Below are 19,986 nucleotides of genomic sequence, written 5' to 3' on the forward strand. Positions count from 1 at the left end.
TCCACACAGCCAGCCAGCCAGCCAGGCAGGCAGCAGATTGACGACTTCTCCACACAGCCAGCCAGCCAGCCAGCCAGCCAGCCAGCCAGCCAGCCAGGCAGGCAGCAGATTGACTTCTTCTCCACACAGCCAGGCAGCAGATTCACTAACGTGTGCAGGCGGACATCTTCTCGCCACCCTTCATGCCAACCCAGTCCAGGCCACAGTCAGGAACACCAACAGGCTTAACAGACAGAGGGGGAATCACACAGATCTGTCTCAGTCAGAAGAGTTCACACACAACTGCTCAGCTGCATGGCGACAAACATTGCTCGGAACTACACATGGAAGGACAGGCACACACACACACACACACACACACACTAGCTGATCTCTTGAATAAAATGAGTCTTGATAAACATTCTCTGACTACAAAACACTCAGTTGGGTGTGGGTGGCGTCATAAAGCCCTCCACCAACCTTTCCTTTCTGAACCATCGAAGAAGTGGAGAGTATTGCGTTTTTCCTCACTGGAATTGATTAATCAGTCGTTGCTACAGCCCTGTCTGCAGCCCAACAAAGCTTTCATCTGTAGTCCAAAACACATCGATAGGATGTAGGGGGAAAAAACACTGGTCCGCTGTATTCAGTCAGTCAACACTCACTGGCAAACAGATCACTTACCCATTACAGTGCTGACAGTATCATGGTTTTTACAATTAGGCTGTGTTCCAAATGGCACCCTGTTCCCTACATTGTGCCCTACCCTTGACCAGGGCCCACACCCTGTTCCCTACATTGTGCCCTACCATTGACCAATGTAGGGAACATAGGGAATAGGGTACCATTTGGGGGAAAGCCTAATTCTCTGATAATAAAGAGAATTAGGCTTTCCCTCTTTTCTCCTCCCATCATCACTACCTTTATTATTATTATCACTTCTCTAATCATTAAGGCACTTCCTGGATAAATAGAAAAGGCAAAAATAAGCAGAGAAAGACAGAGAGACACAGAGCCACAGAGAGACAGAGACAGAGAGAGAGTAGTGAGAAAGAACCAGAGAACAAGAGAGAGAAAGTGACAAAGAGAAAATGAAAAATGCATAAATTAGTCAAGTCAGTGATGATTTGTGCAGTCTGGTTATAATTAGAGATCAAAGGAGTTCCCCTGCTGTGTCCGTCTGTCTGGCTGGTGTGGGTCGTCTAGAGTGGGCAGAGACTGGGTATGTGACAGGCAGCCACGCCACACCAACACTAGACAGTCTGCTGATGCCATCTACCCCTCTGGGCAGGATCACTGAGGTTCAGTCCCAAATGGCACCCTATTCACTATATAGTGCACTACTTTTTACCAGGGCCCTATAGGGAATTGGGTGCCATTTGGGACACATCCTCAATCAGGCCTTAGCCACCTGCTATGGTAACAGAGGGGTTGAGACGAATCACAACTTGAGGAAAGAGTCTCATTTTCCTCTCAAGTCGTATTAATATTAATGACAGAGTTAGGTGTCTGCATTAGGTGCTTAGTCATATCCCATATTAGGATTGGTCCTCATTCGCCCATATAGGTGGCAAGCATGGAGAAACCAGCATCCTCAGATGAACTGAGACGAATCCTGTACTTGAGGAAAGAGCTCGAATTTCAATTTAAAAGATGAATTAATATTTATGATAGGGTCAAATGGGGACACTTGTGAAACTCTATGTGGTGAACGCAGTAAGGAACAACCTAACAATGCTCAGATGAACTCCGACACACTTAGGTTGCGTCCCAAATGGCACTATTGCCTTGATAGTGCACTTTTTTGGGGCCCCATTTGGCACGCACCCTTAAATAGATCACCAGGTCAATGCGTGAGGATATGCACACTGTATGGGAGATTGAGGGAATATGCAGCATCACATCATGCGCCATAGACTAATTCTATTCATCTACCCCCGTATAGCTTCAGGATGACAACACATGGGTTTAGTATTCAAATATATTTGAGGAGTGATTGAAAATGATTCGGCAGTTTGCATAGCAAATAAAGCAAATGGGGAAAACTATTTGGCAAATTATTTAAGGATGACGTTTGAAATCCATTCAAATGGTTTCAGAAGAATTGCTCAATAGAAAAAGGCAGTACCTGTACCGAGTTGACAACCTCCACGAGTCATGGTGGTTCACAGTTCAATGATTTATAAAAGTACCATTCAATTATATACATATGTAATGATCATTTTAGCATTTCTCTCTTCAATATCTAGTCTCTTGTTTCCACACACAAACAATAAGAGCCATTTTGAAATAAACAGTTAAAAAAATTATACAAAAAAACAATTATGGCATAGCACATAACAGCAAACATTTTGTATTATTAGCATCGAGCTAAAGTGGTTACATTTCAGATTAACAAGCACTGATTCATCTATCCACATATGCACCGTTTCTGGACCCAAGATGGAAAAATTAAGGCAAATGATGTGTTGCTTGAATAAAAATGAGAAGATGTTCACTTCAGCTCTACTGTCGATTGGCACTTAGTCAAACCAAAGGCTAGTGTGTGAGAGAGCTCTAACTTGGTCCGTCAGTTAGTTTCAGTGAGACGTTGATATCAATGGTACAGTATGAATGTGCTTCATCTTTTAGTACTGGTCTTGTTGGTGTGTTTTACTACTGTTTAGGGGAGAGCTGACCCTGAATAGTGACACAGTCATTCATATGAAGTGGTTCAGGCTGTTGCACCCTATTCCCCTACATACTGCACTACACAGGAGAACTGAATGAAAAAATATATCAATGACAAATAAAAATCACGGCAAAAACAAAGTTCGGCCATTTTTAGAATAACAACATCATTAACCAGTCATAACTAGCCAATGGCAACGCAGATTACACAGTAAGCAACCAATCGATTAAACACAGGATACATGACATCATGGAACACCCTGTTTCTTCGCTTCTAGAAACGTTTTAAAAACACAAATTAACAAACTTAGTTGTGCCCATCCATCCGTTTAAAAAATAATTTCATCTGGGTATGTAAAGCGTCTTTTGCATAAAGCCTGCGCCATAAAAATATATGTACATACAATACTACTCTTAACTCTGGAGCACATTAAACATCTGATTATCTGTACAAGCTGTAAGTCATCAACACCAGGTTTTATGTCATGAGGCTGACAGGTATAGTTGCTATGGTTGGTCAATGGCGGTGTACCGTATATCCTCTGTCGGGGTTTACAGTCTGCTAGCTCACTCAGGGACTATACTGTAGGCCCTTGCTCATTCAGAGTCTATAGGATCCATAGAGTCAGAGAGAGAGAGAGGAGATGGAGTGATTAGGGATCATCCTGTCCAAGTTTGGCCCTGTAGTTCTGCTCCTTCACAAGTATTTTCCCCAAACGCCATAGTTTCCCACATCCTGTCTCTAGGCGGAAGATTGACATGTGTAACTCTTCGTGGTTGGTACTGTAATAGTCTGAAGTTAACGAGTTCTGCCTCAGTCTCCGGTCCCCCTCATCTTGGTCTACAGTGGTCCCATAGCTCCTCCCCCTATATCTGTCCCCACCTCTCTGGGGGTCAGAGGTTAAAGGTCAGTGACCTTGTTCTCGAGGGCGGCGGCTATCTGCTGCAGCCGCAGGGTCAGCTGTTTACTCTGGGCGGCTGGGTCTTCATCTAAAGACTGGATGATCGGGGGGGAGGGAGGGAGGGAGGGGAAACGAGAGAGGACACAGAAGAGACAGAGTAGTAAACAGATTTTCTGCGACAGCAAGTGCCATTCATTTGTCTAATTTCCTACAGGATGTAGGGACAATGCAGAGGTAGTTAACCACGTGGATAGGGCCTTCAAACCACCAAACAAGGAAGTGAGTCCTAAGGTTCTTAACCAAGTGGATAGGGCCTTCAAACCACCAAACAAGGAAGTGAGTCCTAAGGTTCTTAACCAAGTGGATTGGGCCTTCAAACCACCAAACAAGGAAGTGAGTCCTAAGGTTCTTAACCAAGTGGATAGGGCCTTCAAACCACCAAACAAGGAAGTGAGTCCTAAGGTTCTTAACCAAGTGGATAGGGCCTTCAAACCACCAAACAAGGAAGTGAGTCCTAAGGTTCTTAACCAAGTGGATAGGGCCTTCAAACCACCAAACAAGGAAGTGAGTCCTAAGGTTCTTAACCAAGTGGATAGGGCCTTCAAACCACCAAACAAGGAAGTGAGTCCTAAGGTTCTTAACCAAGTGGATTGGGCCTTCAAACCACCAAACAAGGAAGTGAGTCCTAAGGTTCTTAACCAAGTGGATAGGGCCTTCAAACCACCAAACAAGGAAGTGAGTCCTAAGGTTCTTAACCAAGTGGATAGGGCCTTCAAACCACCAAACAAGGAAGTGAGTCCTAAGGTTCTTAACCAAGTGGATAGGGCCTTCAAACCACCAAACAAGGAAGTGAGTCCTAAGGTTCTTAACCAAGTGGATAGGGCCTTCAAACCACCAAACAAGGAAGTGAGTCCTAAGGTTCTTAACCAAGTGGATAGGGCCTTCAAACCACCAAACAAGGAAGTGAGTAGTAAGGTTTTTACCCCGTCATAGTATTTGCTGGCATACTGGTAGAGCTGGTGCAAGGCCGCCTGGGTATTCAGCTTGTCTGTGTGTTCCTGGAGAGGACAAAGAAGGAAGGATGAATCTTATTGGTGTATTCTGATGATGCAATAGAAGACTGCCCACACACAACCACAAACAGATGTGAGGTCACACGTGAACACACAGGTACGTACCCTGGACACCTCAGCCAGGTGTGTGTTCATGTCCTGGTCACTGACTGGGACCATCTGCTTGATTCCCTTGTAGTAACTGAGGAGAGACAGAAGGAGAGCGAGATGAGATGTCTGATTGGCTGACAGGTCCTACCAACCTATCCCCTGTGTTGTTTATGATGCACTAGAAGAGATAATACTACATCTGGTGTGTTCGGACTGCAACCTATTCTCTATATTGGTCAAGAGTACTGCAGTATCGGCTCATTAGATTGGCAGTCAATCCAATCCTCATTATCATATGTTCTGGGATGAATATGAGAGAACTCACTCGTCCACCATCTTCTTATAGGTGGAGATCTCCTTTGCATAGAGCAGCTTGTTGCTGGGAGATTCCCGGCTCAGTTTGTGTTCCGTCTTGGTGCAGGCGTCCATGAAGGTCTGAGCGATGACGGACAGCGACGCGTCCACCACCTCCGTCACGTGCACGTCAAAGATGAAGTGAGGGTTCTTCAGGATGTTCACCCAGAAACGCAAGGGCAGGCTGGGGAAGGAGAACACACACATTAGTATATACACACACACACACACACACACAGAGCAGCACAGCTTAACCCAGCATAAGAGCAAGGTGAAACAGTTGCAGGCTGTCCAAACTAAAGCCCAACTCCTTCCCATCTAATTTAACAAGATAACAGATCCCTTTTCGTTCTCCCTCACAGACCAGCTGAGTCACTCAAACCCAGACATCTTAACTCAACACAGGAAACCACAACTAAACAAGTGTGAGTAAGGCTGAATAAAGCCTAATAATCCCACCACCTGCCAGAGTCCTCCAGCCTCAGCCCATATAGAAATCCTATTCAAGTGGTGAGATTCTACTCCTTTGAGAAGGACTTGAGTTCTGTGTTATTAGAATGCTGACTGGAGGAGCCTACAGGGGTCATCAGATCTCCGTCTACCTCTGAATCAGCCTTGGTCGAGTGAATTCCTAATGAGTCTGCGGTCTGTCTCTGTGCGTGTGCGTGTGTGTGTGTGTGTGTGTGTGTGTGTGTGTGCGCGTGTCTTCTCCTCCAGGTCACCTCGGCATACACCGAGCTAGAGCCTCTTTAAGAATTTATATTTGTTCGCTGGATGCTCGCTCACTCTCTCTTTCCTTTCTCTCCCTCTCTCCCCTCTAGCCAGCTCAGCTTCACAACAGCTCTAACCCCTAAAAACCTATTCTTTACTGGATATAAGGCCTGGGGAACATTATCCAAGGATAGCGGGGTATAATTATCAAGCTTTGTTAGCTGCATCACATAACACATTCACTGGAAGCCCTCATTTAATTGGCTTGCTGATATCTCCTCTTGCTGATATGTAGGAGAGGGGTGGGAGAGATAGAGAGAGGTAGAGCGAGATAGAGGGAGGGAGGGAGGGAGGGAGAGAGGGAGAGATAGAGGGAGAGATAGAGAGAGGGAGGGAGAGATAGAGAGAGGGAGAGCGAGATAGAGGGAGGGAGGGAGGGAGGGAGGGAGAGATAGAGAGAGGGAGAGCGAGATAGAGGGAGGGAGGGAGGGAGGGAGGGAGAGATAGAGAGAGGGAGAGCGAGATAGAGGAGGGAGGGAGGGAGGGAGGGAGAGATAGAGAGAGGGAGGCGAGATAGAGGGAGGGAGGGAGGGAGGGAGAGATGAGAGAGGAGAGCGAGATAGAGGGAGGGAGGGAGGGAGGGAGAGAGGGAGAGAAAGATAGAGGGAGGGAGGGGGGAGGGAGAGAGGGAGAGTGAGATAGAGGGAGGGAGGGAGGGAGAGAGGGAGAGATAGATAGAGGGAGGGAGGGAGGGAGAGAGGGAGAGATAGATAGAGGGAGGGAGGGAGGGAGGGAGAGAGGGAGAGTGAGATAGAGGGAGGGAGGGAGGGAGAGAGGAGAGAGATAGGAGGGGCGAGATAGAGGGAGGGAGGGAGGGAGAGAGGGAGAGATAGATAGAGGGAGGGAGGGAGGGAGGGAGAGAGGGAGAGTGAGATAGAGGGAGGGAGGGAGGGAGAGAGGGAGAGATAGAGAGAGGGAGAGCGAGATAGAGGGAGTGAGGGAGGGAGTGAGGGAGAGATAGATAGAGGGAGGGAGGGAGGGAGGGAGAGAGGGAGAGTGAGATAGAGGGAGGGAGGGAGGGAGAGAGGGAGAGATAGATAGAGGGAGGGAGGGAGGGAGGGAGAGAGGGAGAGTGAGATAGAGGGAGAGCGAGATAGAGGGAGGGAGAGAGGGAGAGATGAGAGAGGGAGAGCGAGATAGAGGGAGGGAGAGATAGAGAGAGGGAGAGTGAGATAGAGGGAGGGAGGGAGGGAGAGAGGGAGAGATAGAGAGAGGGAGAGCGAGATAGAGGAGGGAGGGAGGGAGAGAGGGAGAGATAGAGAGAGGGAGAGCGAGATAGAGGGAGGGAGGAGGGGAGAGATAGAGAGAGGGAGAGCGAGATAGAGGGAGTGAGAGAAAGAGAGAGGGAGGGAGAGAAAGAGAGGGAGGGAGAGAAAGAGAGAGGTAGAGCGAGATAGAGGGAGGGAGGGAGGGAGGGAGAGATAGAGAGAGGGAGAGCGAGATAGAGGGAGGGAGAGAGGGAGAGAAAGATAGAGGGAGGGAGGGAGGGAGGGAGAGAGGGAGAGTGAGATAGAGGGGGGAGGGAGGGAGAGAGGGAGAGATAGATAGAGGGAGGAGGGAGGGAGAGAGGGAGAGATAGATAGAGGGAGGGAGGGAGGGAGGGAGAGAGGGAGAGATAGAGAGAGGGAGAGCGAGATAGAGGGAGGGAGGGAGGGAGAGAGGGAGAGATAGAGAGAGGGAGAGCGAGATAGAGGGAGGGAGGGAGAGAGGGAGGGAGGGAGAGATAGAGAGAGGGAGAGCGAGATAGAGGGAGGGAGGGAGGGAGGGAGAGAGGGAGAGAGAGATAGAGGGAGGGAGGGAGGGAGAGAGGGAGAGATAGAGAGAGGGAGAGCGAGATAGAGGGAGGGAGGGAGGGAGAGAGGGAGAGATAGAGAGAGGGAGAGCGAGATAGAGGGAGGGAGGGAGAGAGGGAGAGATAGAGAGAGGGAGAGATAGAGAGAGGGAGAGCGAGATAGAGGGAGGGAGGGAGGGAGGGAGAGAGGGAGAGAGTGAGATAGAGGGAGGGAGGGAGGGAGAGAGGGAGAGAGGGAGAGTGAGATAGAGGGAGGGAGGGAGGAGAGAGGGAGAGATAGAGAGAGGGAGAGCGAGATAGAGGGAGGGAGGGAGGGAGGGAGAGATAGAGAGAGGGAGAGCGAGATAGAGGGAGTGGGAGAGAAAGAGAGAGGGAGGGAGAGAAAGAGAGAGGTAGAGCGAGATAGAGGGAGGGAGGGAGGGAGAGAGGGAGAGATAGAGAGAGGGAGAGCGAGATAGAGGGAGGGAGGGAGGGAGAGAGGGAGAGATAGAGAGAGGAGAGGCGAGATAGAGGGAGGGAGGGAGAGAGGGAGAGATAGAGAGAGGGAGAGATAGAGAGAGGGAGAGCGAGATAGAGGGAGGGAGGGAGGGAGAGAGGGAGAGATAGAGAGAGGGAGAGCGAGATAGAGGGAGGGAGGGAGGGAGAGAGGGAGAGATAGAGAGGGAGAGCGAGATAGAGGGAGGGAGGAGAGAGGGAGAGATAGAGAGAGGGAGAGCGAGATAGAGGAGGGAGGGAGGGAGGGAGAGATAGAGAGAGGGAGAGCGAGATAGAGGGAGTGAGAGAAAGAGAGAGGGAGGGAGAGAAAGAGAGAGGTAGAGCGAGATAGAGGGAGGGAGGGAGGGAGGGAGAGAGGGAGAGATAGAGAGAGGAGAGCGAGATAGAGGGAGTGAGGGAGGGAGGGAGGGAGAGATAGAGAGAGGAGAGCGAGATAGAGGGAGGGAGGGAGGGAGAGAGAGATGAGAGAGGGAAGGAGGGAGAGAGGGAGAGATAGAGAGAGGGAGAGATAGATAGAGGGAGGGAGGGAGGGAGAGAGGGAGAGATAGAGAGAGGGAGAGCGAGATAGAGGGAGGGAGGGAGGGGAGAGAGGGAGAGATAGAGAGAGGGAGAGCGAGATAGGAGGGAGGGAGGGAGAGAGGGAGAGATAGAGAGAGGGAGAGCGAGATAGAGGGAGGGAGGGAGGGAGAGCGAGATAGAGGGAGGGAGGGAGGGAGAGAGGGAGAGATAGAGAGAGGGAGAGATAGATAGAGGGAGGGAGGGAGGGAGAGAGGGAGAGATAGATAGAGGGAGGGAGGGAGGGAGAGAGAGAGGGAGAGTGAGATGAGGGAGGGAGGGAGGGAGAGAGGGAGAGATAGAGAGAGGGAGAGCGAGATAGAGGGAGGGAGGGAGGGAGAGAGGGAGAGATAGAGAGAGGGAGAGCGAGATAGAGGGAGGGAGGGAGAGAGAGGGAGGGAGAGAGAGAGGGAGAGCGAGATAGAGGGAGGGAGGGAGGGAGAGAGGGAGAGATAGATAGAGGGAGGGAGGGAGGGAGAGAGGGAGGGAGAGAAAGAGAGGGAGGGAGAGAAAGAGAGAGGGAGGGAGAGAAACAGAGAGGGAGGGAGGGAGGGAGAGAGAGAGGGAGGGAGGGAGAGAGAGACAGAGGGAGGGAGAGAAAGAGAGAGGGAGGGATAGCGAGAGAGACAGAGAGAGAGAGAGAGAGAGAGAGAGAGAGAGAGAGAGAGAGAGAGAGAGAGAGAGAGAGAGAGAGAGAGAGAGAGAGAGAGAGTTAGATAAAGAGGAAGGGACTGAGAATGGAGAGAAGAGAAACAGGGGAAGAAAGAGAGGGAGTGAGTGAAAGAGGAGAAGATAGATAGTGAGAGAGATGTCTCTAGAGTCTAATGAATTCAGTCTTTCAGCTCCTCATCCTGACTACAGCTCTTACTCTGACACTCATTCCAACCTGTCAATCAAATATACATCACAAGCAGTATCTATATTTAATAGTTCCCATCAACAGGAGTTAAATAATTCACTCTGATAACTTCCAGGGAAGGTAGGACAGTCAGACCCTAGGACTACAACATGGTAAAAAGGAGTCAGACCCTAGGACTACAACATGGTAAGAAGCAGTCAGACCCTAGGACTACAACATGGTAAGAAGCAGTCAGACCCTAGGACTACAACATGGTAAAGAGGAGTCAGACGCTAGATATACAACATGGTAAGAAGCAGTCAGACCCTAGGACTACAACATGGTAAAGAGGAGTCAGACGCTAGGACTACAACATGGTAAGAAGCAGTCAGACCCTAGGACTATAACATGGTAAGAAGCAGTCAGACCCTAGGACTACAACATGGTAAAGAGGAGTCAGACGCTAGGACTACAACATGGTAAGAAGCAGTCAGACCCTAGGACTACAACATGGTAAGAAGCAGTCAGACCCTAGGACTACAACATGGTAAGAAGCAGTCAGACCCTAGGACTTCAACATGGTAAGAAGCAGTCAGACCCTAGGACTACAACATGGTAAGAAGCAGTCAGACGCTAGGACTACAACATGGTAAAGAGGAGTCAGACGCTAGGACTACAACATGGTAAAAAGCAGTCAGACCCTAGGACTACAACATGGTAAGAAGCAGTCAGACGCTAGGACTACAACATGGTAAAAAGGAGTCAGACGCTAGGACTACAACATGGTAAGAAGCAGTCAGACCCTAGGACTACAACATGGTAAGAAGCAGTCAGACCCTAGGACTATAACATGGTAAGAAGCAGTCAGACCCTAGGACTACAACATGGTAAGAAGCAGTCAGACCCTAGGACTACAACATGGTAAGAAGCAGTCAGACCCTAGGACTACAACATGGTAAAAAGCAGTCAGACCCTAGGACTACAACATGGTAAGAAGCAGTCAGACCCTAGGACTACAACATGGTAAGAAGCAGTCAGACCCTAGGACTACAACATGGTAAGAAGCAGTCAGACCCTAGGACTACAACATGGTAAGAAGCAGTCAGACCCTAGGACTACAACATGGTAAAAAGGAGTCAGACCCTAGGACTTCAACATGGTAAAAAGGAGTCAGACCCTAGGACTACAACATGGTAAAAAGCAGTCAGACCCTAGGACTTCAACATGGTAAGAACAGTCAAGTGTAGAAGAAGGTTGGAGGTACTGAACTATTGTGTTTATATGTGTGTGTATACAGTGTGCATATCTGTGTGTGTGTGTGTGTTTGTGTCTATGTGTGTGTACCTGTTGGTCTTCCAGATATGGACAGTCTCCTCCTCAACGTTGTCGTGTTTCAGAGCCTGCTCATCCAGGAAGTCAAAGAAGTATTTAACAGCAGGAGGAACCACCGCTCCAGAACACAACACACTGCGGAAGAAATCATCCACAAACTGCTGCAGAGTACCCTGCAACACACACAGGACACACACACATATTAGGACACTCACACTAGGACATATCCAGAGAGACTTCCAGTTATTGCATTCATCTTAAGATAGCTAGGTGGGACAACCACATATCATATTAGGTAGTCAGTAGATAGTATCTGACAGACGCATAAAACATCAGCTCACATTAAGTACCACAACACACACTTACACCCACACAACTTCCAGTGTATCTCCTGTCCACCCACACAATGAGTGCATCTCCTGTCCACCCACACAATGAGTGCATCTCCTGTCCACCCACACAATGAGTCCATCTCCTCTCCACCCACACAATCAGCGCTACATATTCTACATTTTATATTTTCCGGGTCAAATGAGTAATGAATGAGTAATTCTGCACTTGTGCTAAAGGTGTTACAAGCCTATTATAACTAGTACTATAACTGCTAAACATAATGCTATAACTGCAATACGTAGTGCTATAACTGCAATACGTAGTGCTATAACTGCTATTGGTAGTGCTATAACTGCTATATGTAGTGCTATAACTGCTATACGTAGTGCTATAACTGCAATACGTCGTGCTATAACTGCTATACGTAGTGCTATAACTGCAATACGTAGTGCTATAACTGCTATTGGTAGTGCTATAACTGCTATATGTAGTGCTATCACTGCTATACGTAGTGCTATAACTGCTATACGTAGCGCTATAACTGCTATATGTAGTGCTATAACTGTTCTTAGTAGTGCTATAACTGCTATATGTAGTGCTATAACTGTTCTTAGTAGCGCTATAACTGCTATACGGAGTGCTATAACTGCTATATGTAGTGCTGTAACTGTTCTTAGTAGTGCTATAACTGCTATATGTGGTGCTATAACTGTTCCTACTAGTACCATAACTGTTCTTAGTAGTGCTATAATTTCTATATGTAGTGCTGTAACTGTTCTTAGTAGTGCTATAACTGCTATATGTAGTGCTGTAACTGTTCTTAGTAGTGCTATAACTGCTATATGTAGTGCTGTAACTGTTCTTAGTAGTGCTATAACTTCTATATGTAGTGCTGTAACTGTTCTTAGTAGTGCTATAACTGCTATATGTAGTGCTATAACTGCTATATGTAGTGCTGTAACTGTTCCTACTAGTGCTATAATTGCTAGACATAGCGCTATAACTTCTATACAGAGTGCTATAACAGCTGTATGTAGTGTAGTTATCAGACTGACTAACCTTGACAGAGAGCAGTCGTGTCAGGTAGATCTCAGCGATGGCTTTAGTCGTAGCCTTAGCCTTCAAACTTCCTCTCTTAGATTTGACCTCATCCAGCTCGTCTGCTGGCCGCACCAGGTGGAACACCTTGTCATCTTCCAACAGGGCGTTTTCTACAGGGGACGCCAGACCACACAACACAGGGTGAGACACCAGGGACATGTTCAGTAGGCATCAGATAGAAGATAACAGACTCAAACAGGGTGGGACTCCCTAAATTCTTTTTCGTTTCCCCTTGCAAAATGTTTGGCCATAATGAACATGACCAAAAGTTGAGACGTTTTTCCTAGATGCTGATCTCAGGTCAGTAGTGCATTCCCCACCCTGATAAATTAAGGATAGGATTGGGGGACAGGTAGGCCGATCCTAGATCTGTGCTTCGGGATAACTCACTTTCTTCATGGCTGTCCTGGTTCTGGTGGAACTGGCGATGGGTGTGAAGCACTCTGGACAGCACCAGCGTGGCATTGTCTCTCACCTGAAACACACAGTCCAGTACCTTATCTAGTTAACACAGTCCAGTACCATATATAGTTAACACAGTCCAGTACCTTATATGGTTAACAGTCCAGTACCTTATCTAGTTAACACAGTCCAGTACCTTATCTAGTTAACACAGTCCAGTACCTTATATGGTTAACACAGTCCAGTACCTTATATGGTTAACACAGTCCAGTACCTTATATGGTTAACACAGTCCAGTACCTTATATGGTTAACACAGTCCAGTACCTTATCTAGTTAACACAGTCCAGTACCTTATATGGTTAACACAGTCCAGTACCTTATCTAGTTAACACAGTACAGTACCATATATAGTTAACACAGTACAGTACCTTATATGGTTAACACAGTACAGTACCATACAGTGGGGAGAACAAGTATTTGATACACTGCCAATTTTGCAGGTTTTCCTACTTACAAAGCATGTAGAGGTCTGTAATTTTGATCATAGGTACACTTCAACTGTGAGAGACGGAATCTAAAACAAAAATCCAGAAAATCACATTGTATGATTTTTAAGTAATTAATTCGCATTTTATTGCATGACATAAGTATTTGATCACCTACCAACCAGTAAGAATTCCAGCTCTCACAGACCTGTTAGTTTTTCTTTAAGAAGCCCTCCTGTTCTCCACTCATTACCTGTATTAACTGCACCTGTTTGAACTCGTTACCTGTATAAAAAAACAGCTGTCCACACACTCAAACAGACTCCAACCTCTCCACAATGGCCAAGACCAGAGAGCTGTGTAAGGACATCAGGGATTAAATTGTAGACCTGAACAAGGCTGGGATGTGCTACAGGACAATAGGCAAGCAGCTTGGTGAGAAGGCAACAACTGTTGGTGCAATTATTAGAAAATGGAAGAAGTTCAAGATGACGGTCAATCACCCTCGGTCTGGGGCTCCATGCAAGATCTCACCTCGTGGGGCATCAATGATCATGAGGAAGGTGAGGGATCAGCCCAGAACTACACGACAGGACCTGGTCAATGACCTGAAGAGAGCTGGGACCACAGTCTCAATGAAAACCATTAGTAACACACTACGCCGTCATGGATTAAAATCCTGCAGCGCAGGCAAGGTCCCCCTGCTCAAGCCAGCGCATGTCCAGGCCCGTCTAAAGTTTGCCAATGACCATCTGGATGATCCAGAGGATGAATGGGAGAAGGTCATGTGGTCTGATGAGACAAAAATTGAGCTTTTTGGTCTAAACTCCACTCGCCGTGTTTGGAGGAAGAAGAAGGATGAGTACAACCCCAAGAACACCATCCCAACCGTGAAGCATGGAGGTGGAAACATCATTCTTTGGGGATGCTTTTCTGCTAAGGGGACAGGACGACTGCACCGTATTGAGGGGAGGATGGATGGGGCCATGTATCGCGAGATCTTGTCCAACAACCTCCTTCCCTCAGTAAGAGCATTGAAGATGGGTCGTGGCTGGGTCTTCCAGCATGACAACGACCCGAAACACACAGCCAGGGCAACTAAGGAGTGGCTCCGTAAGAAGCATCTCAAGGTCCTGGAGTGGCCTAGCCAGTCTCCAGACCTGAACCCAATATAAAATATTTGGAGGGAGCTGAAAGTCCGTATTGCCCAGCGACAGCCCCGAAACCTGAAGGATCTGGAGAAGGTCTGTATGGAGGAGTGGGCCAAAATCCCTGCTGCCGTGTGTGCAAATCTGGTCAAGACCTACAGGAAACGTATGATCTCTGTAATTGCAAACAAAGGTTTCTGTACCAAATATTAAGTTCTGCTTTTCTGATGTATCAAATACTTATGTCATGCAATAAAATGCAAATTAATTACTTAAAAATCATACAATGTGATTTTCTGGATTTCACAGTTGAAGTGTACCTATGATAAAAATTACAGACCTCTACATGCTTTGTAAGTAGGAAAACCTGCAAAATCGGCAGTGTATCAAATACTTGTTCTCCCCACTGTATAGTAAACACAGTCCATTACCATATATAGTAAACAGTACTATACCATATATAGTTAACACAGTCCAGTACCATATATAGTAAACAGTACTATACCATATATAGTTAACACAGTCCATTACCATATATAGTAAACAGTACTATACCATATATAGTTAACACAGTCCAATACCATATATAGTTAACACAGTCCAGTACCATATATAGTTAACACAGTCCAATACCATATATAGTTAACACAGTCCAGTACCATATATAGTTAACACAGTCCAGTACCATATATAGTTAACACAGTCCAATACCATATATAGTTAACACAGTCCAGTACCATATATACAGTGAGGGAAAAAAAGTATTTGTTCCCCTGCTGATTTTGTATGTTTGCCCACTGACAAAGAAATGATCAGTCTATAATTTTAATGGTAGGTTTATTTGAACAGTGAGAGACAGAATAACAACAAAAAAATGCATTTCAAAAATGTTATAAATTGATGAGGGAAATAAGTATTTGACCCCCTCTCAATCAGAAAGATTTCTGGCTCCCAGGTGTCTTTTATACAGGTAACGAGCTGAGATTAGGAGCACCCTCTTAAAGGGAGTGCTCCTAATCTCAGCTTGTTACCTGTATAAAAGACACCTGTCCACAGAAGCAATCAATCAATCAGATTCCAAACTCTCCACCATGGCCAAGACCAAAGAGATCTCCAAGGATGTTAGGGACAAGATTGTAGACCTACACAAGGCTAGAATGGGCTACAAGACCATCGCCAAGCAGCTTGGTGAGAAGGTGACAACAGTTGGTGCGATTATTTGCAAATGGAAGAAACACAAAAGAACTGTCAATCTCCCTCGGCCTGGGGCTCCTTGCAAGATCTCACCTCGTGGAGTTGCAATGATCATGAGAACGGTGAGGAATCAGCCCAGAACTGCACGGGAGGATCTTGTCAATGATCTCAAGGCAGCTGTCACCAAGAAAACAATTGGTAACACACTACGCTGTGAAGGACTGAAATCCTGCAGCGCCCGCAAGGTCCCCCTGCTCAAGAAAGCACATATACAGGGCCGTCTGAAGTTTGCCAATGAACATCTGAATGATTCAGAGGAGAACTGGGTGAAAGTGCTGTGGTCAGATGAGACCAAAATCGAGCTCTTTGGCATCAACTCAACTCGCCGTGTTTGGAGGAGGAGGAATGCTGCCTATGACCCCAAGAACACCATCCCCACCGTCAAACATGGAGGTGGAAACATTATGCTTTGGGAGTGTTTTTCTGCTAAGGGGACAGAACAACTTCACCGCATCAAAGGGACAATGGACGGGGCCATGTACCGTCAAATCTTGGGTGAGAACCTCCTTCTCTCAGTCAGGCATTGAAAATGGGTCGTGGATGAGTATTCCAGCATGACAATGACCCAAAACACACAGCCAAGGCAACAAAGGAGTGGCTCAAGAAGAAGCACATTAAGGTCCTGGTGTGGCCTAGCCAGTCTCCAGACCTTAATCCCATAGAAAATCTGTGGAGGGAGCTGAAGGCTCGAGTTGCCAAACGTCAGCCTCAAAACCTTAATGACTTGGAGAAGATCTGCAAAGTGGAGTGGAACAAAATCCCTCCTGAGATGTGTGCAAACCTGGTGGCCAACTACAAGAAACGTCTGACCTCTGTGATTGCCAACAAGGGTTTTGCCACCAAGTACTAAGTCATGTTTTGCAGAGGGGTCAAATACTTATTTCCCTCATTAAAATGCAAATCAATATATAACATTTTTGACATGCGTTTTTCTGGATTTTTTTGTTGTTATTCTGTCTCTCACTGTTCAAATAAACCTACAATTAAAATTATAGACTGATCATGTCTTTGTCAGTGGGCAAACGTACCAAAAGAACAAAAGAACCATATATAGTTGGAGTTTCACTAAACTGTGGATTGCAAAACCCAACATTTCAATGGAACATCTGAAGTCCAAGAACAATTCAACATTAATGAATAAAGACAGCCAGCCCTGATAGATATTCACATGAACTATACGTATGTTGAGAAGCTATTCAGAGAGATCACTACTATAAGGCTGAAGTCCTCGGACAGCCACTCACGTTGTAATGTGCCAGTGTGTTGAGTCTCTTCCACCTGCCCTCCTTCTGTGACGTCAAGTCCATGTCTGACAGGATCTGCCCTGTAGAGCCGGGGCGCCACTCTGTGGACGGGGTGGGAAGTGCACCTTAGCATTATAATATTACTTAAAGGTATGTAGACTAACGTACATGAAACTTCCGGTTGTTCCCCAACTCTTAGCATTGGATAACAATGGTAGAACCGTGTGTGCGCGCATGTGTGCATTCTCACCCAGAGCAACACTGTCCACCTTCGGTCTCTGTGTGTAGGGCAGGTTGCGGTACACCTGTTCAATTATCTTCTCCTTCACCTGAGAGATGGTGTCACAGTTCAGCACCTTCACCGGCGTCACGTCTGGCCCCTCCCCGTGCACCAGCACCTGCAGGGTCTGATTGGACACACACAGATGTCAATCGTCCAGAGTCACACTGATCTCTGACCTCATGATTAGGCCACACCTATTTGTTTTGGTAAATGATAGCAACATGTTGGGTACAGCTGTCTAAAACAGCATTCTGTAGATTAATTTGCCTTGTGTGTATTGATTATTTGACCAAAAATACAATTTATTGCCTAAATGAATGAAAAACAGCATGGGGAGAGAAGACTTGAAACATGATGTCTCTCTCTATCAGTTTTCCCATAAATCACTGAGCTGATTTCTCTTCCAGATGATAACACGCTGTTTTCACAAAAGTTAGTTACAAGAGCCAATCATATTAAAGGGTCCGTTACGAAAGCCAATCGTATTAGAAGGTCCATTACGAGAGCCAATCGTATTACAGGGTCCGTTAAACCAACCTTATCAGTGATTGAGTCTGATGGAAACATTAACCTCTAGCCCGTCTCTCTGCCCTTATTGAGCTTTCCCTCTCTCTCTCTCTCTCACCACTCCCTCTCTCTCAATTATCTCTCTATGCTCTCTCTCTCTCAATGCTCTCTCGCTCTCCTCACTGAGATCTGAGACCCTCTGCTCAAAGTCGTTATTCCATTACATGTGATGTTAGTGGACATCTACAGTGACTAGAGGCCCATTCGCTACCACCACCTGTGCCCTGGGTCACGTACGCATCACAATAATACACTGAGAGAGTGAGATAGTCCATAGAGAAGCAGGTACCAGTGTGAGTAGAGGGCATTCGGACTAGATCACAGGAGCCAGAGGAGATGGTTAGACTTGATAAGACAGCTAGTGTTCTTGTATTGAGGGCTTGTGTCGTAGAATTACAAAATCGGTAGTAGAGTGGATATAGCTGGAAAATCCAGTTCACTCAAAATGGCTGCTGGTTCACCCACCATAGAGTGCTGCTTTGAATAGGAATATATCTTCTATTAATTGTAATTCTTTGAGCGGTGCAGTATAGAGTGTACTCACCAGGACGCAGTACTCCACATCGTCCCCTAGGAGCCCCGTGTCGTTCAGAGTGTACTTGGCCTTCTTCATCTTAGCGTCCACTGGACCCTTCTCTACCTGGTGCTTGATGGCCTTGAACAGTTTGTATAGGGGCTCGCCCGCAGAGTCCTACACACACACACACAGAGGGGAGTGAGCTCATCAGTACTAATGAGACCATTCTCTCTTCTCTTTCAGTGTAATTACTGAAGACACAGCCACATGTTCACTGTCACACAATTGATTATTTAAAGAGTGCTTTAATCCACAAATCTATAAGACCAAATAAATAAGTTTTCCCCAGGGTGGTCTCATTGGAACGTCTCAAACCAAACACTTCATCTGAAACATTAGAAGACAAAAGTGAGACATTGGGGAGCAAAGGAGAGGGAAACTGGAGAGACAGAAAGAGTGGTGGAGAGATGGAAAGAATGTGAATCAGAATGTGAAGACTTCAGAATCAATACATAAAATAAGAGAGAGAGACTGAAAAAGAGACAGACTGAAAAAGAGACAGACAGAAAGAGAGAGAGAGACAGAGAGCGACAGAAAGAGAGACAGAGAGAGAGAGACAGAGAGAGACAGAGAGACAGAGACAGAAAGACAGAGACAGAAAGACAGAGACAGAAAGAGACAGACAGAAAGAGAGAGAGAGAGACAGAATGAGAGACAGAGAGACAGACAGAAAGAGACAGACAGAGAGAGAGAGACAGAGAGAGAGAGACAGAGAGACAGAGACAGAAAGACAGAGACAGAAAGACACAGACAGAAAGAGACAGACAGAAAGAGACAGAGAGAGACAGAGAGACAGAGAAAGACAGAGACAGAAAGACAGAGACAGAAAGAGACAGACAGAAAGAGACAGAGAGAGATAGAGAGACAGACAGAAAGAGACAGACAGAGAGAGACAGAGAGAGACAGAAAGAGACAGACAGAGACAGACAGAGAGAGAGACAGAGAGAGACAGAATGAGAGACAGAGAGACAGACAGAAAGAGACAGACAGAGAGAGACAGAGAGACAGAGACAGAAAGACAGAGACAGAAGGAGACAGACAGAGAGAGACAGAGAGACAGAAAGACAGAGACAGAAAGAGACAGACAGAAAGAGACAGAGAGAGACAGAGACAGAAAGAGACAGACAGAAAGAGACAGAGAGAGAGAATGAAAGAGAAAGACAGACAGTGAGAGAAGGAGAGAGAGAGATTGTGAGAGATTGATGGAGAGAAAAAGAGGGTTTAAAAGAAAGAGCAGGTTTGAATAAACAACGTGTGAGTCTTACCCTGAGGAACTGATAGAGACAGATGGACATCCAGTTACACAGCATCCTCTCCACCACCGTCTCTGACCTGCACACACAAATTCATCAATTAAACAATTCAATTAATTAACTGCTTTCTTGTGATCTACTGTTATCTTGTGATCCACCTGTGTTGTGTTTACTAGGCACGAAACATAAGAAAACACAGAGGGGTACCATCTAAACTTGCCCAATAAGAAATGCTGGTTTTCATTAAGACAGGCCTGATTGGAAGGCTGTGTGTGTCTCACCTGCGCAGCATGAGTTTGGGGTTCTTGCTGTGCACATATTCCTCCATCAGTTCCAGCAGTAGGCTTCTCATGATGTCTGTGTAGTACTCTAGTTTCCCGTGCAGAGCCACAGTTAGTAACGACGCAAAGTAGACCCTGGACCTGGCGTTAAAGTCTGGACGGCCCTCCAAGGTCTTGATGAACTAAGAACACACAGAGACCCAAC

The 19,986-nt window shown here is 46.6% G+C and overlaps 1 protein-coding gene across 1 annotated transcript in view; it reads right to left on the bottom strand.

The window, feature by feature from the left end:
* Positions 1–3,550: 3,550 nt before the first annotated feature.
* Positions 3,551–19,986, bottom strand: part of LOC121561613 (plexin-B2-like) — a 51,371-nt gene continuing 34,935 nt past the window's right edge. Inside the window, exons 23-34 of the mRNA XM_045217570.1 lie at positions 19,782–19,963; positions 19,513–19,579; positions 18,215–18,361; positions 17,071–17,227; positions 16,821–16,921; positions 12,676–12,760; positions 12,244–12,395; positions 10,864–11,024; positions 5,040–5,252; positions 4,730–4,805; positions 4,535–4,609; positions 3,551–3,646 (exon numbers count right to left, since the gene is read on the bottom strand). Of these exons, the coding sequence (XP_045073505.1) occupies positions 3,551–3,646; positions 4,535–4,609; positions 4,730–4,805; positions 5,040–5,252; positions 10,864–11,024; positions 12,244–12,395; positions 12,676–12,760; positions 16,821–16,921; positions 17,071–17,227; positions 18,215–18,361; positions 19,513–19,579; positions 19,782–19,963 (1,512 nt within the window). The remainder of the gene's footprint in view (positions 3,647–4,534; positions 4,610–4,729; positions 4,806–5,039; positions 5,253–10,863; positions 11,025–12,243; positions 12,396–12,675; positions 12,761–16,820; positions 16,922–17,070; positions 17,228–18,214; positions 18,362–19,512; positions 19,580–19,781; positions 19,964–19,986) is intronic.

The sequence above is a fragment of the Coregonus clupeaformis genome, unplaced genomic scaffold (assembly GCF_020615455.1).
Source record: "Coregonus clupeaformis isolate EN_2021a unplaced genomic scaffold, ASM2061545v1 scaf1125, whole genome shotgun sequence".
Classification (NCBI taxonomy): Eukaryota; Metazoa; Chordata; class Actinopteri; order Salmoniformes; family Salmonidae; genus Coregonus; species Coregonus clupeaformis.